General features: G+C 38.5%; 1 protein-coding gene across 1 annotated transcript; it reads left to right on the forward strand.

Moving 5' to 3' along the window:
* Positions 1-1,686: 1,686 nt before the first annotated feature.
* POLR1F (RNA polymerase I subunit F) lies at positions 1,687-26,052 on the forward strand. Its single transcript, XM_067746190.1, has 4 exons — positions 1,687-2,102; positions 7,157-7,298; positions 19,883-20,091; positions 21,396-26,052. The coding sequence occupies exons 1-4, from the start codon at positions 1,849-1,851 to the stop codon at positions 21,778-21,780; spliced, it is 990 nt and encodes a 329-aa protein (XP_067602291.1). The 5' UTR covers positions 1,687-1,848; the 3' UTR covers positions 21,781-26,052.
* Positions 26,053-26,277: the final 225 nt, after the last annotated feature.

Genomic DNA, 26,277 nt, shown 5'->3' on the forward strand with positions numbered 1-26,277 from the left:
GCACTTATGCAGTCTAATACATGTTACATATTTATGTCTAGATACTACTTCCTAACTTAGACTCAAAGCTCTTTATCACCTGTTATTTTATTCATTCATTTAAGATGCATTGTTTTGACAAAAAATTTAATCAATTGTTGATCTAAGCAAGAAATGGAAAATTTTATTCGAGCCAACCTGAGGTTTATAACCTGGGAGATGGCTTTTCAAAAAGTTTTGAGAACTGTTCTGCCCGTTAGATGGCAAAGCACACTTATACACGTTTTTGAGACAAAGCGTTATACATACATCACATGAGGCATCAGCAGATTATACAATCCAGATAGGCACTTAACAAAGTGAGTAGTGATCATCTTGACCCCTTACAGGATGAAGAAGGAAGGTTATCTCCTAAGGAGGTCTGCAGATGCACAATACACAGTAACGGGGAGGGAGGAGGCCCAAATCAGCAGAGAAAATTCTTACATTTAAATTTTTCTTGTCTTGCCATAAAATGTGAATTTTATTTCATCTTTATTTTATTTTTGAGTCATATGGGGGTTGCAGTGGTGAACTAGACTGATATCATGGTCCCAGCCTTAGTGACCTTGGAGTTTAGGTAAGGAAGGGGGGGAGGGGAGACAAACAGGCAATTAACATAAAATTAATATAAAACCAGTGTTTGATGGTGGTAATTTACAAAGATGGGGGAACTACCTTATCATTAGGTGGGGAAGAGAAGTAGGGTGGTAGTAAACTACTCAGAGGAAAAGGGTATATATCTGAGCTAAAATTTGACACAGGAGTAGAATTTTCCCATGTGAGAGAAGCTGCCCTATTCCCAGATAGAAGGAATAGCATAAGACTGAAGAGAAAGGGAGAGGAAGATTTGGGGGGTGGGGGGAAGGGAGGGGAGGGGAGAGGGAGTGGGGAGGGGCAGAAGGTGGGCTGAGTGGCTCACTGAGCATGCTGGGGCTAGTAGCTAGTGTAAAGTGAGGAGTGGTAAATGAAAATACTGGGCGCAAATTTTAAAATGGTTTGGTAATTTAAGAGCCGGATTAAGGAGTCTGTGTCGTCCTGAGGGAAATGGGGTGCCTGTGTGAGGCTTTAAACAGGGCAAGTTCATGGAGACATGGCTGCTCCAGAGTATCTTCACCATAAAACTAAGCTTCCACAGGCAATACTGAAGTTTCGGATGCAAGGCCGGAAAGAAATGTACGAACAGAGTGATGTTTCGGCTTTGTGTCCCACAGGCCTTGGGGCTGGTGTGACGTTTGGGGGTACAAGAGAGGTCCTTGGGATGACAGACCGAGCCATTTGGAAAGTGGTGGTATGATTTCCTGAATTAGTGATACAGAATGAGAAGAGAAGCCGGGCTGGAGAGGGATGATGGTTTCGTTTTCAGAAGTGTTGGCGTCTGAGGCATCTGGGCTGTTTTTTAGGATTGGGTTCTCTGCACAAAATATATTCCATAAATATTTTAAAATTTATTTGTTGTACCGTCCAAGCTTGTAAACCTACCAAACCACCGTACTACTGGATATGATCAAAGTGTGAACCCCGAATAAATCTACATTCTAAATCCGATGAGGACGTAGCGAAAATACGGGTTTGCGGTCTCTTGAGCGACGGGTTAATGGTTGGCCTTTGAGCATGCTCAATGCTTAACCACAGGCTCCTAGCTCCACAGGCGTCCAAGTGCGAAAAAGCGGTTGCCCCCTGCTGGTCAGAATTGAGTACTTCAGCGCCAGGAGAGGAAATTTCCTAGGGGCGTGGTAGCTGGTGGATGACGTGGAAACCCGGCGTCCAGAGAGAGGCGGTTATTGACTGCGTAAGCAAGTGCGCGCCGTGGGAAACCTGACCAGCCGCATGGCTGCGGGTTGCTCAGCGTCTCCGCGGCCGAAGGCGGCCTCAGAAGGGCCGGTGGTGGGACCGGCCGGCGTCTTGCCTTGCCTAGAATTGCCTACCTACGCGGCCGCCTGTGCGCTCGTGAATAGCCGCTACTCCTGCCTGGTGGCGGGGCCGCACCGAAGACACATCGCACTGTCGCCGCGCTACCTTAACAGGAAACGCACCGGTATCCGAGAACAGCTCGATGCCGAGCTCCTGCGCTATTCCGAGAGGTACCAGTCTCTTACACTTCTCTTTCCCAGAGCGGAAAACATCATAACGTTGCTTACTGCTCCTTCTTTGGGGCACGGGAGGGGGCAGCGGGTGGACGTCTTAATGGCGCAGCAGAAAAGGGGCGAATGGGAGGTCTCACCGGCCTCAGCGAGCTTACCCCGAGGCATTCTGGAGTGGCAGTCCACCTCGAGAGGCTAGTGCCTCCCTGGTCAAGATCTGTACAGAGTCCCTTTCATAGGCAAGAAAGAAAACGTTAAGGTGACATGAATTGTGTCGGCGGAAGGGGTGAAGAAGCTCGCTCCACGAGAGGAAGAGGTAAGAATAGACCAGGGGTTTGGAGACCGGTTAGTTTTGTATGTTTTCTCATTTGATAATGAAAGTTTGGAATGCAGTACTTCAAAAGATTCTCTCTCACTTTATAGAAAATTATACATGAAGCATTAATACTTCGTTCAATCGTTTATTTATAAACCACGGAGGGCGGTTTTTATTGTTTTGGCCCTGGTACTCTCCCTGGTTTCTCTTCTCTTGGATCTGATCAGGGATGAGAGAAATACTATTACTTTGTTTCCTTTTTAAGAGTGGGAAAAGGAAAGCCTATTGCTCTTGAAGGTGAACAAAACCCTTTTGCTGCATTTAAAGTAAGATATTCGAAAATAACTTGAAAACGCTTAGAATTACAAGGGTGGAGGGTCAGGGGGAGGGGGCAGATATACCTTACTATTCCTCTAGACCACTTGGCTGGAAAGTAAGGGTTATAAAACTAGAGTGAGTGGATTCCCTGGGGATTCGTTATTGCCCTTCAGGAATTTAATGAACCCATGGAAATTGCAGTTTTCCTATGTCAGTTTTCTTGGGTAAAGCATCCAAGGTTTTCACTACTTTCTCAAGGGATCCTGAACACTACACAGGTTAAGCATCTAGAATTTGCAGCTTCCTTCAAGCACCAGCACACACTTGTGTGTCTATTTTGTATACTAGAGACTTGGGATATAAAAAAAAAAACAAGATCCCTGTTTCAAGAAGCTTTAAGCACTAGTAAAGATACAGATGTAAGCCAGATAAATCAATGAAATGTTAAAATTTGACAGAAATCTAAATTAAGTTAAGAAGAAGTGGTGAATTGGATCTTAGGACCTTTGAGAACAGCTTGGTAGGAGGAGGGTACTTTTGAGATATCAGCATTCTGGGCAAAAAGAGTGGCATAAACAAATGGATAGTAGTTGTGAAGTAGAACATTTTGCCCAGATAATTAATTGTAAGTACTTTATAACTGAAGTAAAGTTTATATCAGGGGAAAGACATTGGGTACAGCTGGGGAGGAGGGCAGTGGCTCAAAGATGGGGTGGAGGATAATTCAGAAAGGATGGCCATTTTGCTCTTCCCCACCTGCCTTTGCCAGGTGTTTTTTGTTTGTTTGTTCTGTTTGCTTAAGCAGGAAGCAGGGTTACCACTTTGTCCTCTCAGTAACCTCCAACTCTGAAACTTGGCACACTTTTGAGACAGTGGTACCTGTGATGTCTGGGACATAAGCCGATTTGCAGTTTAAGAAACCACTTGATAGCATTATGTGATGGTTTAAGGAGGATGAGACAGTAAATATGAAGAAAAATTAAGAGCTTGTTATACTTGTCCAAGAGAAAATTGATTAGAGAGGATGCATTTGGGAGATTTAAGGATATGTAAGGTGGTCATAAAATCTGGAAACATAGATGTTTGATCTGTAACTAATTAATGCCTACACTTTGACAGGCTAGAAGAATAGGAACCATTACACCAGAGAGATGAGGAACTGACTGGATAATGATAATTTCTGTAACTGAATTGGACAGTGTGACCATGTGGCCTAAGTTGCACTCTGAACAGATCTGAACTCCCCACCCTACCCCCCATTATTTTTGGGGTGTGCTAAAAACTCCAGTTTATTCTGTGCAAAAGGGGCACCATACATTAAACTGTGCATTAATAATGAGGGACAAAACATTGAATATATCAAGAATTGTAATACTGATCCACCATTTATCATATATAGTTTATGTTTCCAGACTTTGGGGCCATCCTATACAATCAGGAGGACATGCTGCTCTTTGTTTAAGAAGTAAGGAAAAGGGGAGAATTGAGAATGGCTCTCATGTTAGTTATCTCAACAGCATCCTCTACATGACACACTGTCCACCTTTTTTTCCCCAGTGACAGAATTTTTTAAAGATAATACCATTTCAGTTTTGAAAAGTCTGCTTAGAGAAAATGAGTAGGTTTCCAAAACCACATTATAATTTCTAAGTTATATCTTTGAGAGGTCATTTTCTTATCCCTTTTGTATATGACAGCTCTTGAGTTATTTGAAGGTGGCAAATGTTACCTCCCAGTAGTTCCAGAAAAGTCTTAAGTGTGCGTGCAGTCTAATCATCCCTTAAACTTGATTTAATTGTTTTCTAAGTATCTCAAGTGAGGCTATCACTCGGCCCTGAAACCTACTTAGGATGGTTTCAGAAAAGCAAAGGTAAAAGAGGGAAAGGTATAATGTTGAGGTGTCTGTCTCTGTCTGATGATTTCTAGTAAATATTATGCAGTGAGTTGCTTCTGAAAAGGTTTGCTGGATTTACACAAATTCTTTTGGGTTTAGGCTCTATGGTCACATTCCCTAGTCAGCAGTTCTGAAACCTGCAGAGCTCAGTACGCCCTCTTATAAGAAATATTTTGCAGTACTACCTTTACTGTCATTGGAAACACACTTTAGTGTACTGAAATGAAACTTAAAGATAGTATAATCTACCTACAGAATTGAAAAAACATTCATATAGTGCTCTAATACAATATAGTAAAATGTACTTCAGCGTGATGATGCTCAAGCATGACTACCTGGACAGAATAAAGCCTCCTTAACCTTGAATCATTGTGAATGTATCAGTTGCAAATGTAGATTGGTGCAGGGATCTTGGGTTGACAGCTCACATAACATACAGTGTCTATAGTGGTAAAATGCTATCCTGAAATAATGTGTATATTCTCAGTAAAGTTCCATGCAAAACAAGCTACTCTTGAATTTATATATTAGTTATATTCCTGGAAATTTTAACTTATATTGAAACCATGCAAAGATTTTATGTTCATACACACACACGCATATATGCATATATTTTTAGGTATTATGACCGACTGTTTATAAATGTTTATAAAATGAGGTTTGTCCACTCATTTAACTCATGTAGAGCTAGGGACAATTTTCATTGTGTAGGACTGTTTTGTACGTGGCAGAATGTTTCCCATCCCTGGCCTTTGCAGTGTGACAACTATGATTAGTACCACAAACTCCCAAATGCCCCTTAGGGGACAACAGTTTTCCCCCACTTGAAACTCTTTAATTGTTGATTAGGGGAAACAAAGTGTTAATTTTGTTTTCTTTCTCATGTGGCGGTTACTTTTTTTTTAAAACCCTCCTTTCTCTCTGTTTTCTGGGCCCCTAATATTCTCTTTGTGATGGTATAGTTCCTGCTTAGGAAAGCCACATGCAGAAATTAGTAATTCAAAAGGGTGCTTTCTGGAGTAAGTCTCTGAGTTTATGGATTTCCTAATTTGGTATTTAATTAAGTTCTGTTCCAGTGACTCCTGGCTGTTTTAAACAACTGCTACTAGGTATAAATTCTTACTTTTATTCTCTGTGAACCATTCTAGAAGTTTGAGTTCACCAAAAATATTCTCTGCTCTCAAAGGCCTTAGACTCCTGTCTGGAATCCAAACATGTAAACAAAGAGATTAGGTAAATAAGAACAGTGCTCAGAGTCCTATAGGAGTAGAGGCAGCATGATTTAAGCCTTGCCTGGGGTAGTCAGGAAAGTTTTCGGAAACATGTAGGTAGTGGCTGTGGCAGTGAAGTCACCAGCTCAGACTCCTTAGTAGCTGTAATGTTTTTTTTTTTTTTTTGCCTCTCACTGCTGTGGTCTCTCCCGTTGCGGAGCACAGGCTCCAGACGTGCAGGCTCAGCGGCCATGGCTCACGGGTCCAGCCGCTTCGTGGCATGTGAGATCTTCCCGGACCAGGGCACGAACCCGTGTCCCCTACATCAGCAGGCGGACTCTCAACCACTGCGCCACCAGGGAATCCCCAGTAGCTGTAATTTTTTAAGAACTTGGAAATGACATTTGGAAATAGTAGTTGTCCCCTAATCCTGTATGTTTAATCAACATACAGTTTATTTATTTATTTATTTAGGCTGTGTTGGGTCTTCGTTTCTGTGCGTGGGCTTTCTCTAGTTGCAGTGAGCGGGGGCCACTCTTCATCGCGGTGTGCAGGCCTCTCACTGTCGCGGTCTCGTTGCGGAGCACAGGCTCCAGACGCACAGGCTCAGCAGTTGTGGCTCACGGGCCTAGTTGCTCCGCGGCATGTGGCATCTTCCCAGACCAGGGTTCACCGTTTCCCCTGCATTGGCAGGCAGATTCTCAATCACTGTGCCACCAGGGAAGCCCCGAACATAGAGATTAAAGTGTCAGAATCAGTTCTCAAAAAATGAAATAGTTGTATTTGTTATCATTTTGTTATACTAGCAACAGTTGCAGTTTGGGGATTTTTCTCCATTAAGTCATTGGCTTTAATATTCAGCGGCTTCAGCTTTGACCCCAATACTTCTCTTGCTATATATGCCATCTAGTACAGAAATTCGGTAATGGTGGATAATACCAAAATTGCCTCGATTCAGTAATATTCACAGAAATAGACATTTTTCTTGCTAAGTCCCATTTTTTCTCTCATTCTAGCATGACTAGAATTCAGATGAATAGGAAATAGGAAAGAAGTGTCAACTTACTGCTCTTGCATACTTGGACATTTTGTTTCTGGCTACCTATCTTGAATAATTATTTTTAACTTAGCCATTATTTTGGAACGCTTTGACGAAATTGAACTTCTAAAGTTCTTGCAGACTAATCATATACTATTGTGCTTTTGTCATGGGTGATTATATTAGGAGATGTATACTCTGGACTCAGAATATCTAATCAATTAAAAGGGGATAAATATCATTTTTCTTTTCTATCTTTTTTTTTTTTTTTTACAGCCTTTTAGGTGTACCCATTGCTTATGATAACATCAAAGTAGTGGGTGAATTAGGAGATATTTATGATGATCAGGGACACATTCATCTTAACATTGAAGCAGATTTTGTTATTTTCTGCCCTGAACCAGGGCAAAAACTTATGGTATGTATCTTTTTTTTTCTATCTTTCTTTATATAGTTATTTAATTATGTAATTAGGAAAATTTTAAGAGACTGTACACCTTGGAATTCACAAGGATTGCTTTTGTAGGTAACAAAATCATTTTTAAGGAAACAATAAAAATTATTTTCCATCAGTTTAATCTAGGTAAGTTTTTTAAATTTTTATTGAAGTAGATTTACAATGTTCTGTTAGTTTCAAGTGTACAGCAAAGTGATTCAAGTGATATATATTCATATATACATATATATATATTCTTTTTCAGACTCTTTTCCATTATAGATTATTACAAGACATTGAATATAGTTCCCTGCGCTATACAGTAGGTTCTTGTTGTTTATCTATTTTATATATAATAGTGTGTATCTGTTAACCCAACCTCCTAATTTATCCTCCTTCCCCTTCCCCTTTGGTAACCATAAGTTTGTCCTTTATGTTTGTGAATCTACTTCTGTTCTGTAAATAAGTTTATTTGTATCATTTTTTAAAATTCCACGTATAATTGGTATCATATGATACTTGTTCTTCTCTGACTTACTTCACTTAGTATGATAATCTCTAGGTCCATCCCTGTTGCTGCAAGTGGCATTATTTCATCCTTTTTATGGCTGAGTAATATTCCATCATGAGTGTGTGTGTGTGTGTGTGTGTGTGTGTGTGTATGTGTACCACATCTTCTTTATCCATTCTTCTGTCCATGGACACTTAGGTTCCTTCCATGTCTTGGCTATTGTAAATAGTGCACCTGTGAACATTGGAAGCATGTATCTTTTAGAATTAGTTTTTGTCTTTTCTGGATATATGCCCAGGAGTGCAATTGCTGGATCATATGGTGACTCTATTTAAAATTTTTTTTTTTTTTTTTTTGCCATACGCGGGCCTCTCACTGTTGTGGCCTCTCCCATTGCAGAGCACAGACTCCGGACGTGCAGCCTTAGCGGCCATGGCTCACGGGCCTAGCCGCTCCGCTGCATGTGGTATCTTCCCAGACCGGGGCACGAACCCGTGTCCCCTGCATCGGCAGGCGGACTCTCAACCACTGAGCCACCAGGGAAGCCCTATTTTTAATTTTTTAAGGAACCTCCATACTGTTCTCCATAGTGGCTGCATCAGTTTACATTCCCACCAACAGTGTAGGAGGGTTCCATTTTCTCCACACCCTCTCCAGTATTTATTGTTTGTAGACTTTTTGATGATGGCTGTTCTGAAAGGTGAGGTGATACCTCATTGTGGTTCTGATGTGCATTTCTCTGGTAATTAGTGATGTTGAGTATCTTTTCATCTGTATGTCTTCTTTGGAAAAATGTCTGTTTAGGTGTTCTGCCCATTTTTTGATTGGGTTGTTTGTTTTTTTTGATGCTGAGCTCTATGAGTTCTTTGTATATATTGGAAATTAATCCCTTGTCAGTCACATTGTTTTTAAATATTTTCTCCCGGTCCATAGGTGGTCTTTTCATTTTGTTTACGGTTTCCTTTGCTGTGCAAAATATTTTAAATTTAATTAGATCCCATTTTTTTATTTTTGCTTTTATTTCCATTACTCTAGGAGATGGATTCACAAAAATATTGCTGTGATTTATGTCAAAGAGTGTTCTGCCTATGTTTTACTCCAGGAGTTTGAGTATCTGGTCTTACATTTAGGTTTTTAATCCATTTTTAGTTTATTTTTGTATGTGGCATTAGAAAATGTGCTAATTTCATTCTTTTACATGTAGCTGTCCAGTTTTCCCAGCACTGCTTATTGAAGAGATTGTCTTTTCTCCATTGAATATTCTTGCCTCCTTTGTCGTAGATTAATTGACCGTTAAGTGCATGGGTTTATTTCTGGGCTTTCTATCCTGTTCCACTCATCTATGTGTCCATTTTTGTGCCAGTACCATGCTGTTTTGATGACTGTAGCTTTGTAGTATAGTCCGAAGTCAGGGAGCTTAATTGCTCCAGCTCCCGTATTCTTGCTGAAGATTGTTTTTGCCATTTGGGGGTTTTTGTGTTTCCATACAAATTTTAAAATTATTTGTTTTAGTTCTCTGAAACTGCCATTGATAATTTGATAGTGATTGCATTGAATCTGTAGATTGCCTTGGGTAGTATGGTTATCTTAACAATACTGATTTTTCCAATCCAGGAACACGGTATATCTTTCCATCTGTTTATGTTGTCTTCAATTTCTTTTCAGTTTTTGGAGTGCAGGTCTTTTGCCCCCTTTGGTAGGTTTATTTGCAGGTGTTTAATTATTTTTGACAATTATTTTTGACATGATGGTTAATGGGATTGTTTCCTTAATTTCTCTTTCTGATAGTTTGTTTTTAGCGTGTAGAAATACAACTGATTTCTATATACAGTAAGTCCCCTACACATGAACCTTCAAGTTGCAAACTTTCAAAGATGGAAAGTGCCTTCCATCAACGTCAGGTGTGAGTGAAATCACAGCTTGCCTTCTGTCTCCTATTGCTGACTATCCTTCAGCTCTGCCATCTCCCACCTCCTCTCCATCCTCAAGTCAGTAACTCTTCTTGCCTCTTCACTTGATGTCAGCCCTGGTATGCCAGCTGTTGTACTGTACTACTGTACTTTTTAAGGTATTGTACTGTAAGATTAACAATGTTTTATCTTTTTGTGTTTTTTATGTATTATTTGTGTGAAAAGTATTATATACCTATTACAGTACAGTACTGTACAGCCAATTATGTTAGTTGGGTACCTAGGCTAACTTTGTTGGACTTACAAACAAATTGGACTTATAATGTGCTCTCAGAATGGAACTCGTTCATATGTAGGGGACTAACTATTAATTTTGAATCCTGCAACTTTACCAAATTCATTGATCTCTACTTGGTTTTTGGTGGCGTCTTTAGGATTTTCTATGTATAGTATCATGATCCGCAAACAGTGACAGTTTTACTTCTTCCTTTCCAATTTGGATTCCGTTTATTTCTTTTTCTTTTATAATTGCTGTGCTAAGACTTCCAAAACTGTGTTGAATAAAAGTGCTGAAAGTGCTCATCTTTGCCTTGTTCCTGAACTTAGAATACTTTCAGGTTTTCACCACTGAGCTTGATATTAGCTGTCGGTTTGTCATATATGGCCTTTACTGTGTTAACGTATGCTTCCTCTGTGCCCACTTTCTGGAGCGTTTTTATTGTAAATAGATGTTAAATTTTATCAAAATCTTTTTCTATTGAGATGATCATATGGTTTTTACTCTTCACTTTGTTAATGTGTTGTATCACATTGATTGATTTCGTATTTTGAAGAATCCTTGCGTCCCTGGGATAAATCCCACTTGATCATGGTGTATGATCATTTTAATGTATTTTTGGATTTTGTTTGCTAGTATTTTGTTGAGTATTTTTGCATCTATGTTCATCAGTGATATTGGCCTGTAATTTTTCTTTTTTGGTATCTTTGTCTGGCTTTGGTATCAGGGTGATGGTGGCCTTATAGAATGAGCTTGGGAGTGTTACTTCCTCTGCAATTTTTTAGAATAGTTTCAGAAGGATAGGTGTTAACTGTTCTTTAAATGTTTGATAGAATTCACCTGTGAAGCCATCTGGTCCTGGACTTTTGTTTGGGGGAAGTTTTTAAATCACTGTTTCAATTTCAGTACTTCTGATTAGTCTGTTCATATTTTCTTGTCTTCCTGGTTCAGTTGTATCTTTCTAAGAATTTCTCCATTTCTTCTAGGTTGTCCATTTTATTGGTATATAGTTGTTTTGTTGTAGTCTCTTATTATCCTTTGTATTTCTGTGGTGTCAGTTGCAACTTCTCTTTCATTTCTAACTTTACTGATTTGAGTACTCTGCTTTTTGTCTTGATGAATCTGTCTAAACTTTTATCAATTTTCTTTATCTTTTCAAAGAAATAACTTTTAGTTTCATTGATCTTTTCAATTGTTTGTTTTTGTTTATTTCATTCATTTCTGCTCTGATCTTTTGATTTCTTTCCTTCTACTAACTTTGGGTTTTGTTTGTTATTCTTTCTTTCATTGTTTTAGGTGTAAGGTTAAGTTGTTTATTTGGGATTGTTCTTGTTTCCTGAGGTAAGATTGTATGCTGTAAACTTCCCTCTTAGAACTGCTTTTGCTGCGTCCCAAAGGTTTTGGACCATCGTGTTCTTGTTGTCATTTGTCTTTAGTTGTTTTTTGATTTCCTCTTAGATTTCCTCAGTGTTCCATTGGTTTAGTAATATATTGTTTAGCATCCATGTGTTTGTGTTTTTTACAGTTTATTTCCTGTGGTTGATTTTTAATCACATAGCATTGTGGTCAGAAAAGATGCTTGATATGATTTCAGTTTTCTGAAATTGACCAAGGCGTTTATTGTGGCCCCAGATGTGATCTATCCTGGAGAATGTTCCATGTGCACTTGAGAAGAAAGTGTATTTTGGTGCTTTCAGATGGAATGTTCTAAAAATATCAATTAAGTCCATCTTTGTGTCATTTAAGGCCTGTGTTTCCATATTGATTTTCTGTCTGAATGATCTGCCCATTGATGAAAATGGATGATAAAGTCCCCCACTGTTATTGTGTTAATGCTGGTTTCTCCTTTTATGTCTGTTAGCATTTTGCCGTATATATTTTTTGTTGTTGTTTTTTCCGGTACCTGGGCCTCTCACTGTTGCAGCCCCTCCCGTTGCAAAGCACAGGCTGTGGACGTGCAGGCCCAGCGGCCATGGCTCATGAGCCTAGCCGCTCCACGGCATGTGGGATCTTCCTGGACCGGGGCACGAACCCGTGTCCCTTGCATCGCAGGTGGACTCTCAACCACTGCGCCACCAGGGAAGCCCTGCCTTATATATTGAGGTGCTCCTATGTTGAGTGCATATATATTTACAATTGTTATATCTTCTTTGATTGTTCCCTTGATCATTATGTAGTTTCTTTGTCTCTTGTAACATTCTTTATTTTAAAGTCTATTTTGTTTGATATAAGTATTGCCACTCCAGCTTTATTTTGATTTCCATTTGCGTGGAATACCTTTCTCCATCCCCTCACATTCAGTCTGTATGTGTCCCTAGATGTGAAGTGGATCTCTTGTAGACAGCATATATACGGGTCTTGTTTTTGTATCCATTGAGCAAGTCTGTGTCTTTTGTCGGGAGTGTTTATTTACATTTAAGGGAATTATCGATATGAATGTTTTTATTGCCATTTTGTTAATTGTTTTGGATTTGTTTTTTAAGGTCTTTTTTCTTCCCTTCCTCTTTTGTTCTCTACTCTGGTGATTTGATGTCTATCTTTAATGACGTGTTTGGATTGCCTTTTTTATGTATCTATTATAGATTATTGGTTTGTGGTTCCCAGGAGGTTTTGATATAGAAGTCTGTATATGTACAAGATTGTTTGAAGTTGCTGATCTTTTAATTTCAAAAGCAGTTCCAATATCCTGCGTTTGTACTTTCCTCTTCTCACGATTGCTGATTTGTGTGTGGACGATTTCCTGCCTTTACTTTATGTTTGCCTTTACTGGTGAGCTTCCCCATTCGTAATTTTCTTGATTCTAGTTGTGGCCTTTTCTTTTCCACCTAGAGAAGTTCCTTCAGGATTTGTTGTAACGCTGGTTTGGTGGTACTGAAATCTCTTAGTTTTTGCTTGTCTATAGTACTTGATTTCTCTGTCAAATGTGAACAAGAGCCTTGCTGGGTAGAGTATTCCTTGTTTTAAACTTTTCCTTTTCGTTAGTTTAAATGTATTGTGCCTCTCCCTTCTGGTCTGCAGAGTTTCTGTTGAAAAATCAGCTGATAAACTTATGGGGGTTCCCTTATATGTTATTTGTTACTTTTCCCTTGTTTTAATATTTTTTCTTTAATTTTTGTCAGTCTGGTTTTGGTGTGTTCCTCCTTGGGTTTATCTTGTATGGGGTTCTGTGCTTCCTGGACTTGAGTGAGTGTTTCCTTCCTCACGTTAGAGAAGTTTTCAGCTATAATCTCTTCAGATATTTTCTCAGGCCCTTTCTCTCTCTTCTCCTTCTGGGACCCATATAATGCGAATGGTGGTGCATTTAATGTTGCCTCAGAGGTCTCTGAGACTGTCCTCGTTTCTTTTCATTCTTTTTTCTTTAGTCTGTTCCATGGCAGTGATTTCCACCATTCTGTCTTTGAGCTAACTTATTTGTTCTTCTGCCTCAGTTATTCTGCTATTAATTCTTTTACTGTATTTTTCATTCCAGTTATTGTATTGTTCATCTGTTTGTTCTTTAAAAACACCTCATGCAACTTCTTGGTCTGTGCTGCCAATTTTTCCCCCAAGATCTTAGATTATCTTTATTCTCATTACTTTAAATTATTTTTCAGGTAAGTTGCCTATCTCCACTTCATTTAGTTTTTGTAGGTTTTTATCTTGTTCCTTCATCTGGAACATATTTCTTTGCCATCTCATTTTGTCTAACTTTCTGCGTTTGTGGTCTCCTTTCTGCTGGCTGGAGGATCGTAGCTCCTCTTGCTTCAGGTGTCTGCCCTCTTGTTGGTGACGCTGGTCCTGAGGCTTGTGCGGGCTTCTTGGTGGAAGGTACCGGTGCTTGCCCCCTGGTGGGTGGAGCTGGGTCTTGTCCTTCTGGTGGGCAGGGCCATGTCAAGGGGTGTGTTTATAGGTGGCTGTGAGCTCAGTGTGGCTTTAAGTACCTTGTCTGCTGATGGGTGGGGCTGTTTTCCTATCCTGCTGGTTGTTTGGCCTGAGGCTTTTCATCACTGGAGCCTGCAGGCTGTTGGGTAGGGCCAGGTCTTGATGTCCTTTAGGGGAGCTCACACTGATCAGTATTCTCTGGGGCCTCTGCCACCAGTGTTCTTGCCCCTGCCATGAGCCACAGCTGACCCCCACCTCCCCCCCCCAGAAATCCTCCAAGACCCATAGGTAGTCCGGCCCCGGCTCCTATGGAGTTACTGCATTATGCTGGGTCCCAGTGTATGTGAAGCCTTGTGTGCACCCTCCATGAGTGGAGTCTGTGTTTCCCCCAGTCCTGTGGAGCTCCTACACTCAAGCCCCGCTGGCTTTGAAAGCCAAGTGCTTCCAAGTGCTTTTAGGGATTCCTTCTCCTGATGCCAGACCCTCTGGCTGGGGAGCCTGACATGGGGCTCACTCTTGTGGGAGAACCTCTACAATATAATTAATTTTCCAGTTTGTGGGTTGCCCATCTGGTGGGTATGGGATTTGATTATGTTGCGAAAATGCCCCTCCTGCCGTCTCACTTTCTTTTTTGTCTTTGAATGTAAAAATATCTCTCGGTGGGTTCCAGTCTTCTTTATCAATGATTGTTCAGCAGTTGTGATTTTGGTGTTTCTGCAAGAGGAGGTTAGCTCAAGTCCTTCTACTCTGCCATGTTTTCTGGAATTGAGAGGCTGCTTTTAGTTTGGATGCTTGCTGTCTCTTTCCTCAGTGTGTGCTTGCCATTATCCCCTTGATATGGGGTGTGTAGGTACAGCCTTCCTTACATGCTCCCTGGACAGTAGGGGCAGCACATGGCGCCTGGTGAAAGGTCTTGTGTGGGTGCCCGCGCTCCACTCCTGGGACACCGGGGGCAGGGCGTGTTGCCTGGTCGTGGGTCTCGTATGGATGGCTGTTGTCATGCCCTCCTGGGACAGCAGGGGCAGGGCCTAGCACCTGCTCATGGGTGTTCTATGGGCGACTACTCTCCACACCCTCCTGGGACACTGGGGGCTGTACTTGATGCCTGTTCATGAGTCTCGTATGGGCTGGTGCTATCTGTGCACTCCCGGGACAGCAGGGGTAGAGCTTCACGCCCGCTTGAAGGGTCTCGTATGGGTGCTGCTCTCCATGCACTCCTGGACTGGGACAGGGCAGGGCCTGGCGCCTGCTTGTGGGTCTTTTAGCAGCAGTCCATGCCAGCCTCAGGAGCCTGCTGTGGTGGCAGTGACTCAGCACACCCCTGGAGCTCCTATAGCGGTGTCCTGTTGTCTGAGAGCACTCACAGGGGAAAGAAACTCGTGGTGGGCCTAGTCCTTTCCCTGGGTCTGACCTCTGAAGCCTGAGCTTCAGCACCCAGCCCCCTCCCACACCAACAGAGGAGTGTCTCAGGCTGGGGAATGCAGTGTGGCAGTGCCGGTCTTCTGTGCATGTTATTCTCCATTTTGCCTTCCACACACCAGTTGCTGCTCTCTCCTCTTGGGCTATGAAGCTATCCCTCCATACATTCTGATCTCCTTGTTGGTGAAGAGACTTCCCAGGGTGTGGGAACCTTTCCTCCTTCACAGCTCCTTCTTTGGGGTGCAGGACCCATTGCGATTCCTTCCTTTTCATTTTCCTTTTATCCTGCGTGGCTGTGGGGAGGTTTTCTTGTGATCGGAAGTCTGAGGTCTTCTTTTGGCATTTAGTAGATGTTCTCTGTGAATCGTTCCACTAGTAGATGTATTTTTAATATTTTTGTGGGAGAAGGTGAGCTGCATATCATACTCCTCTGCCATCTTGATCTCCTCCAGCCAGTCTGTGACCTTTGGTTGGAGCATTTAGTCCATTTACATTTAAGGTAATTACCAATATGTATGTTGTTATAGCCGTTTTTAAAAATTGTTTTAGACTTGTTTTTGTAGGTCTTTCTTTTTTTCCCCTTTTTTAATTTTATTCTCCTGTGAGTGGGTGATTAGCTTTAGTGTTATGTTTGGATTCCTTTTGTCTTTTGTTTGTGTGTATCTATTATAGATTTTTGGTTTGTGGTTACCATGAGGTTTTTGTAGAGCAGTCTCTCTCTCTCTCTCTATATATATATATAAAAACACATATATGTATATAACATACATATATAGATATAAAACACATATGTATATATATGTGATTGTTTTTAAGGTGTTAACCTCTTAATTTCAAATGCATTTTAAGTGCTCTACATTTGTACTCTTCTCCCCTCATGATTACTATTTTTGATACCATATTTTACATCTAATTGTTTTCTTTCCCTTAATTGCTTATTGTGGATGTAGGTGATTTTTACCACTTTAATGTTTTCCCCTTCCTACTAGCTTTGCATGTGGGTGATTTCCTACCTTTACTATATTTGCTTTTACTGGTGAGTTTTTGCATTTTGTAATTTCCTTGTTTCTAGTTGTGGCATTTTCTTTTTTGCCTAGAGAAGTTCCTTTAACATTTATTGTGTAAATCTCGTGTTGTGGTGCTTGATTCTTTTAGCTGTTGCTTATCTGTGAAGGTTTTAATTTCTCCATCAAATCTTATGAGACCCTTGCTGGGTATTTATTCTTGGTTGTAGATTTTTCCCTTTCATCACTTTAAATAATCTTGCTACTCTCTTCTGGCTTATGGAATTTCTGCTGAAATATTAGCAGGTAACCTTATGGGAGTTACCTTGTAGGTTATCTATTGCTTTTCAGTGTGTCTTGGCATGTTCTTTGAGTTCATCCTGTGTGGGACTCTGCATTTCCTGGACTTGAGTGCCTCTTTCCTTTCCCAGGTTAGGGAAGTTTTCAGCTATTATCTCTTCAGATATTTTCTCAGGCCCTTTCTCTCTTAACCTTCTGTGTCCCCTATCATGTGAATCTTACTGCACTTGATATTGTCCTAGAGGTGTCTTAAACAATGTCATTTATTTTCATTCTTTTTTCTGTTCAGTGGCAGTCTAGGCAAGTTTTTAAACTCCATGATACTAAAACTGACGTGCATGTACAGAGTATATGCCCCATCCAATTTATTCTCTGTATACCATCAGAATGATTTTAAAGGGTTAAAATTAGAACTGGAGTTGCAAATCCAAATAGCTGTGGGACCAGGCAGGTAATGGAAATGAATGATAGGGGTCAGGGCATCCATACTGTGCTGTGGAAATGAAGGCCCTGTGGGGAAGGTCTTTCAGTTTTTTGTTTTTTAAGAGAAGGTGAAAATGCAGAAGTTGATGTGAAATCTACTAAAATGTGTACATTTATCCACATCACTTGCTCCTTTCCCACCAGCAGTTCTCTGTGTTCATATGTACTTATATATGTATTTTTTCCTTTAACTAAATGTCTATAGGAATTGTTTAGTCCATGAGAACTGTTAACTAGCCCTTGATACTGTTAATTAAAATGTAGGTCAGATTTCACTATAACAAAATTACAAGGCCTTTCTAATTTAAAAATGTTTTTCAATGTCATTTGAACTGCTAGAAATAGTACCCCTGCCCTCCAAACTGGGATCCTATAACCTCCATACTATTAAAGTTGGTGGTAGATTTGTACTTTAAAATTCCCAAATTAAACTGTCATCTGCTTTTTGTAAATTATCATAAATGTAAATATGTGCATGGAAATAACATTCTAATTGTACAGAAAGTGAAATGAAGTTAAATTATCCCTTTTACTCTGTCCCCTACAATAAGATCCAGTCCTCAAATACATGTGACCATTTTTTTTCCATTTAATAATATGAGATATAGTTTACATACAATATAATGTATCAGGTTTAATTTACATCCAGTAAAATGCAATAGATCATCCTGTGCAGCTCAGTGAATTCTGACAAGTGCATATACCATTTTCTCTCCTTAGAAGTGACTCTCATGCCCTGTCCTGGTCAATCCCCTTTATCCTAGATACAAACACTATTCTGATTTCATTATCATAAATCAGTTTCACTTGTTCTGTAATTCCTTATTAGCGGAATTTTTCGTTATACACTCACAGTCTGGCCTCTTTTGGTCATGTTTTTGAGTAATGTCCATGCTGTCGGGTATATTGGTGGATTTTGTCTTCTAATCGTTCATGGTATTCAGTTATATGAGTATATATGTACTTTGATTATCAATTTGATTATCCATCCTCATTGATGGACATTTGAGTTGTTTCCAGTCTGGACCTGTTATGAACAGAGCTATTGTAAACATGTATTTTCATTTCTCCTAAGTAGAAACTTGAAGCAGTATTGCTAGGTCAGGGTAAACGTGTGTTTAACTTTATGGAGAACTCATATCCCCTTCAGTACTTCCAGTTGCTCTGCATTCTTGCCGACAATTGATGTTGTCTTTTGATTTTACTGGTGGGCATATGGTAGTTTTTCCTTACGGTTTTAATTTGTATTTCCCTCATGAGCTCTTTTTCATATGTTTCGGTAAGAAGGGCCTGTTCAAGTACTTTATCCCTTTTTAACTGGGGTTTTGTATTCTTTTCATAGTTTTGGTACACATCCTTTTCAGGTAACTGTATTGTGAGTATTCTTTCCCAGTCTGTGTCTTATTTATTAACTTTTAATGGTACCATTTGACAAGCAGAAGCTTTTAATTTTGATGCAGTCTAATTTATCATATTATACTTTCTAAAGCCTATCTAAGAAACTTGGCTACCCCTCAGTTGCAAGGATATTCTTCTATAAGATTCTAGAATTTTTGTAGTTTTAGCTTTTCTGTGTAGGTCTGTGATCAATCTTGTTTTCTTGTGTGTAGGACTTCATAGGTCCTTGAGCTCCATTCTCTTGCCCATATTCAGTGTTCTCAACCCATACACTGAAAACTTTTCTTTGCTCATTGAGTATTTTTTAATTGAAAACTTTGTAACAGTTTTAGAAAAATTGAATGTAAAGTATAGCATTCTCATATACATCACCTCCTTCCACACCCCTCCCCCCCAAAAAACCTCACATAAACATACAATTTCAGTTATTATTGACATACATACAGATGTGGTACATTTGTTACAATTGTTGAGCCAATATTGATACATTATTAAAGTCTATAGTTTACAGTAGAGTTCACTCTTTGTTTTGTACATTCTTTGAGTTTTGACAAAGGTATAATGACACGTATCGAACATTACAGTATCCTATGGAATAACTGGTCACTCTAAAAATCCTCTGTGCTCTACCTATTCATTGCTCCCTCCCTCGGAAACCATGGCAACTACTTTTTTTTTTTTTTTTACACTGTCTCCATAGTTTTGCCTTTTCCGGAATGTCATATAGTGGAATCACAGAGTATGTAACCTTTTCAGATTGGCTTCTTTCACATACAAATGTGTTTAAGGTTCCTCCATGTCTTTTTCTTGGCTTGGTAGCTTCTTTTTATTGCTGAATAATATTCTAATGTATAGATGTAGCACAGATCCTTCAGACCATCCAGAAGGTACCATTCTGGACTCCAGACTCCTTTTTATTCTGTCACATGTGGAAGGAGGTACTGCCATTAAACAACACTGTATATGTGTTAATATTTCTTACAGTTTTATAATTCAAAATATGTGATTTTTAAAAAAATGCTTCGGGTTTTCATTCATATACTTTATATATGTTCACAACTAGGGGAACAGAAAACTAAGTTTCTTGGAAATTTTCATTTTAACCTTAAAATCATATAGTATTGTTATTTTATTATTATTTAGTTTTAAAGCTTCTAGTAATGTTATGGTTTAGTTAAAATAGCCATGCTCAAGGTGAGCTTTCTAAAACTCTACAGTGTTCCTAAAGTGGTATTTTAGTGTAATATGTGGTAAGTTTTAAATGAGGATCGACTTTTTCGATATTGAATTATACCATTATTTTGACATTTTCTATTTGAAGATCACTTTGAAGACTGTAAAGTTTGTTTCACCTTTAACTCTTTGGCTCTCTTCTTGATGTAATATTTTTTCCTTCTTCCCAGGGTACAGTTAATAAAGTGTCTTCCAGCCACATTGGCTGTTTAGTACATGGGTGCTTCAATGCCTCCATTCCTAAACCTGAGCAGATGCCAGCCGAGCAGTGGCAGACTCTGGAGATAAACATGGGTGATGAACTAGAATTTGAAGTATTTCGTTTAGACTCAGATGCTGCTGGAGTATTCTGCATTCGGGGAAAACTGAATATCACTAGGTCAGTTCCTAATCACATTATTATCATTTTGATACTTAATCGTTTCTATTAAATTCTGAATTTAGGAAACATAAATCCTGCTTTTAAAAAGTTAATTTTTTTTACTGGAATATTTGTACTTTCAAACCATAAAGTCAATGTAAATATGAATCATAAGTGCTCTGACAGTGCATTGAATATTCTGAAGCTCTGCATCTAACTGGTCTGTATTTTATTAATTCAATTTTTGTTGTCTAGTTTGTTGGTAATCTTTTTAAAAGTTGATCCCTGAACTTGAGACTACTAGAAGCTTAATCATATTGCATAACTATTACCCTTTTGTTTTTACACAGTTGAAACAAAAATAATGCTTTTATTATTGTCATTATACCAGGCAGATCATTTAATTTCTGTATTTTTCTTGTTTGGAATTCTTGTAAGAATTACTTTGATCCTGAGCCTGGGTTCATGGGAGCCAAGTTTAATGGGGTGGGGGGGGAACTCTTCGCATCCTGTGTTAGCAACTTTTTCTAGATTCGGCCTTGATAAGGCCTTGATAAGTAACAAGAGTATGGGTTAAAGTTCTAGAGCAGCTGTCCAAAAGAACTTTCTGTGATGATAGAAATGTGCTATATTTGTGCAATATAGCTTGTTGCTCAAGCCTCACTCTTGAGCATCTGAAATGTGACTAGTGTGACTGAGGAAGTGAATTTTTTAAGTTATCTTATTGAAATTTCTTAAATTTAAATAGGTGGCTAGTGCTACTCTATGGGACAGCAGTTCTATAGAGAGAGGGCTACTTCATTGATCCTTGTTTTTATAAAATATTCACAACTTTGAAGTCATACTGCTTCAGCATAGGTTAAGAAGAACAATGAACTATTACTTGAAACAAGGATTGAGGTAGTAGATGGGGAACTCCAATACTTTGATAGATAGGAGAAGTTTTTTTCTTTTTTTTTTTTTTTCCTATCAAATGTCACTGGTTTGGCTGGTAAGGCTGGGTATGGTGATGTTTAGTGTTCAGTTTGGTTTTCTGAACCAAGCTAAAATTTAGAAGGCATGTTTTTGACAAAAGTTTGTCATTTTTATATATGAAACAGTCTAGGAAAAGTACTTGGGAAACAAAAAATTTAACATTTCCAAGACATGTCACTGTGCTGGGAGATAACAGGATAGAATATTTTAAATTTGTGTCCTAGGTATGGTATCTTGTACTACTGTCATTATTTAGAAAAATCTTAGCATGTGGGGAATATTCTTGATCTTATTTTGTTCTTTCATTTTTGCTTAATGTTCTATAAATTTTTTAAACTAATTTATAGTTTACAAACCAAGTGCTCTGCAGTTTCTGAAGAAGTAACAGAAACTGGCACTGAGGAAGCTACTGAAAAACCTCAAAAGAAGAAAAAGAAAAAGAAGAAAGACCCAGAGCCATATGAAGTGGAAAGTGGTATCACAGAGCTAGCAGATTTTGCAGATGTTACCATGAAGGAAGAGGCGGATCTGCAGATTAATAACAATGTGAATGGCCTCTGGAAGGAAGAGCCAAAGAAGAAGAAAAAGCACCAGGACCCTGTTTTCCAAGGCAGTGACTCCAGTGGTTACCAAAGTGACCATAAAAAGGAAAAAAAGAAAAGCAAGCACAGTGAGGAGGCTGAATTTGCACCACTTTTGGAACATGCACCAAAAAAGAAAAGGAAAAAGTAATTTTCTTTAGTGCATTTTAAATATGATTTGGTTTTTTAAAAATTGATGTACACAAAACAGATGACTAAAGTTTGAACTATGAAATGTTTTGTATTACAGTACTTTGCAAAACAGGGAACATTTGATGAGGAGTTGAGTTTTTGGTGCTAAAATTACAAAACAGATAAATTTGGGAAATGCCAGTGTTATTAAAGTGCTATTTTACTATAGACAGAATAGAAAGGTAAGAGCTGCCCTCAATCTCAACTCCTTCATTCTTCCGGTGTATACATTCTAAATAAAATGATTTCTACAGTCTGCAAAAGGACTTTTAAAATACTGTTATTTCATATCATACAGAATGAGATTTGAGCTTGGGCTTTAGAATTTTTTTTGTTGTTACAGGTTTCACATTTAGTCATGATATTACATGACATGCTATTTTGCTTTGTTTAAATTACCAGTTTTAGGATTTCTTTTATCATGGCTACTACAGTATTTCTACTGTTTAACTTAGAATGGTTTGCCAAAGGAGTTTCTGAAGTTTCCAGAGCTCTTAAGAACCTTGCCACTACTGACTGTGTGGTAGGAAACAATATTCACTATTCTTTTCTTCTAGGTGCATGCATGTTGTTTTCCTTTCTCTCTCAGTCTAAGAGGTTGATGGAGAGGCTGTTTTCTGACACTTGTTCATTTGTGCCTCAACCATTCTGCTTTTGTTGTGTGTTGGAGAGGAGGAGAGTGTGCTGAAGACAGGAAAAATGTGATTCTGACTAGTGGGGAACTTCCCTACTTTTAATATTTGAGTTAAGCTACTAGAAATTATTATGAAGAGAAAACAGCTATTCACTGCTTTCACTGAGAAAATGTGGAATATGTCTTAACTATTGGAAAACAAACAGTGAAGAATGAAATGACAAGCTGGTTGAGCCTGATAATCAGTGCAAGGTTGTGTTCGTTCAGGTAACAGGTATTTGATGATCTGTGTGTAAAACACATTCTACTGAGGTCCAGGGGTATAATGGCAAACAAGGTAGAAATAATTCCTTCCCTCATGGAATGTCATAGGAAAAACAGATGCACATACACAATATAAGTAAGAAATGCAGAAAATTACTAATTGTGGTAAGTGCTGCAGAGAAAAAGAAGATTGTCTACTCACTGTTAGTTGTGATCATGGCAGCCATTTTCATTGCCATTTATCTAGTATCAGACATAGTAGTACTGGTCTTACATTGTTTAATGTTTGTTAATGTATGGGTTCCCAAAGTAGTAGATGCAATCTGTAATGATAGAATATAGAATTTGGAGAGTGGCAGTCATTCACAATGTTTGTCTACAAGCACATGTGCCAGACAGTGGAAATGTGCAGGCCAGTATCTTTCCTTATCATTAGGTTCACGTGGGTATTTAGCCCTCAAAATGTAGCTAGTCCAAATAGAGATGAGGTATCAGTATAAAGTACACATCAGATGTTGAAGATGTACAGAACATGTAAAATATCTCAATTTTGTATATTGGTAGATTATAATATTTTGGTACAGTGGGGTAAATAAAATGTTACAATTAAATCAGCTTTTTTCATTTTTTTTTTTTAAAGATTAAAAATTGCATCTGAGGGGCCCACATTATCTTTGTTTTGGACAGCACTGGTTTAAAGGAAGGATGATTTGAAAAAGATTTAAAACAAGCTATACCATATTCTCAAGAGTTTAATGTAGTACCATACCCAGAAAATGTCGTATAAATACTTCCTTTAAATTTAAATACATAATTATAATGTCTGACTTAATGTGAAAAATTAATGTTTAGTGAAACAATTCTAAATCCCTTCTGGTAAATACTAAGGAAGCTGTTAAATTGATGCTATTCATGGAAAAATACTTCGTGGCTTAGCAAAATAAATTCCCACATATTTATTGTATTTTGCTTCAGTTGCTGCTTCTGTTAATCAATGCTGTATTTTAAAATAATTTGCATCTTTGAAGAAAAGCGTATGCTGAACTTGAAACTAGATTTATTCATGGTTTTTCACAATGTCAGTAGCTTTGAAAAGGCAGAGCTGGTCATTTGCCTTGCCTAGAATAAAGTGACAATGACAGTTGCTTTTATCTGATACAGAAACCTCTGATGATGGTATCTTCCATATATACTTCAAAACACTTCTCACATGCTACATTAATCTAGGTTTTTCCTTTTTATCTTGGAATTTGCTCATTAAAATCCCCTAGCCTAGACTAGACCCCTTATCCTCTCTTCAGTTCCTATTAATCATTAATCACTGGGAATAAACAGAAGTTTGAAACGTTTTCAGGGCTCTGGTCACCACACCACCAATCACACCCTCTATCAATCAAGGGGATAACAGCCAGCACATACTGAGGAAAAATGTGGCAGGCATCCATACTGAAAACAGCCCTCCAAAAATATTAGACTCATACAGGCTACACAGGGATGCTCCCACATAAAAACAACCCTTCACAGTAGGTAAGTTTCTCCTAAATTCACAGAGAAATATAAGTAAAATGAAGAAGCAGAGGAGCCAGTCCCAATAAAAGAACAAGAGAAAGCCCCTGAAAGAAATAATAATGAAACAGACCTCTCCAGTCTACCAGATCGTGAATTTAAAAAGGAGGTAATAAAAATACTGAAGAAATTAAAGGCTATCAATAGAAATGCACTAGAACTAGAAACTGTAAAGAGGAGCCCATTAAAATTAGAAAACTCATTTGCCAAGATGAAAGCTGAGCTAAAGGCAATTAATAGCAAACTAAATAATGCAGAAGAATTAATACGTGATCTAAAAGATATAATAATGGAAATCAATCAGAACAGCAGACAAATAAAAAAAAAATGAAAGCAATATATGAGGTCTATGGGATAATATAAAGTCGGCCAATCTACACATAATTGGCATGCCAGAAGGAGAAGGAAGAGAAACAGGAATGGAAAATGTATTTGAAGAAATTAGCTGAAAACTTCTCACAGTTAAAGAGATACCCAGGTACAGGAAGCACAGAGGGTCTCAAACAAGATGAACCCAAACAGACCTACACCAAGACATATAATTAAAATGGCAAAAGTTAAGATTCTAAAGGCAGCAAGAGAAAAAGAGCTAGTTAAAAGGGAACCACCTTAAGGCTATCAGCTAGTTTCTCTACAGAAACATTGCAAGTCAGAAGGGAGTCTCAAGATACATTCAAAGTCCTGAAAAGGAAAAACCTGCCATCTAGGATACTCTACTCAGCAAGATTATAATTTAAAATAGAGATAAAGAATTTCTCAGACAAGCAAATTTTAAAAAATAAAGCAATACTAAACTTACCCTGAAAGAAACATTGAAAGGTCTTCTCTAAATAGAAAAGAAGCAAAAAGAAGCAAAAATCTACAGGAAAGAAATCACAATTGTAAATTACTTAAGACAGTACATAGATTTTTTTAAAAATCAAAATTTGTGAAAGTGAAAATACAATGAATAGCAAAAGGATAAACAAAAATGTAAAGAGGACAGAAAAATCGTAAAATATGGGGAAGGGGAGTAAGACAATGTAGTTTTGGGGGGTATTTTTTAGAATATGTTTGATCCTATATGATTACAAGTCTAAAGCAAGTAGATATATTAATGGGTTAGCATACAAGAAAAGCTGGGTAACCACAGATCAAAAACATACAGTAGATTCACAAAAACCAAAAAGGAGAGAACTCAGGCATAATATTAAAAAAAGCCATCAAACCACAAAAGGAAAAACAAAAAGGAAGAAAGAAGAAATACAAAATGAACTGGAAAACTAGGTTTAAAATGGCAATAAATTCATGTCTATAAATAACTACCTTAAATGTCAATAGAGTAAATGCTCCAAGCAAAAGACAGAGTGGCAGATTAGATGATAAAAGAAGAGCATACAATATGCTGCCTACAAGAGACCCACATTAGGGCAAAGGACACACACAAACTGAAAGAGAGGGGATGGAAAAAGATACTTCATGCAAATGGAAATGAAAGCAGTGGTAGCAACAATCATATCAGACAAAATAGACTTTAAAACAAAGGCTACAAAGAAAGATAAAGGACACTAGAGGGCTTCCCTGGTGGTGCAGTGGTTGAGTGTCCACCTGCCAATGCAGGGGATATGGGTTCATGCCCTGATACGGGAAGATCCCACATGCCACGGAGCGGCTGGGCACATGAGTCGTGGCCGCTGGGCCTGCGCATCCAGAGCCTGTGCTCCGCAAAGGGAGAGGCCACAACGGTGAGAGGCTTGCGTACCGCAAAAAAAAAAAAAAAATCATAAACCACAGTCAAGTTGGATTCATCCCAGGGTCATAAGGAATGGTTCAACATACACAAGTCAATCAATGTGATACAAAAGAAAACATCAACAAAAGAAAAGATAAAAACCATGTGATGATATCAATAGATGTAAGAAAAGCGTTCGATAAAATTCAACATCCATTCGTGTTAAAAGCTTATCAAAGTGGGTAGAGAGGGAACATATCTCAACATCATAAAACCTATTT

This window comes from Pseudorca crassidens, chromosome 8 (genome assembly GCF_039906515.1).
Source record: "Pseudorca crassidens isolate mPseCra1 chromosome 8, mPseCra1.hap1, whole genome shotgun sequence".
NCBI classification, from domain to species: Eukaryota; Metazoa; Chordata; class Mammalia; order Artiodactyla; family Delphinidae; genus Pseudorca; species Pseudorca crassidens.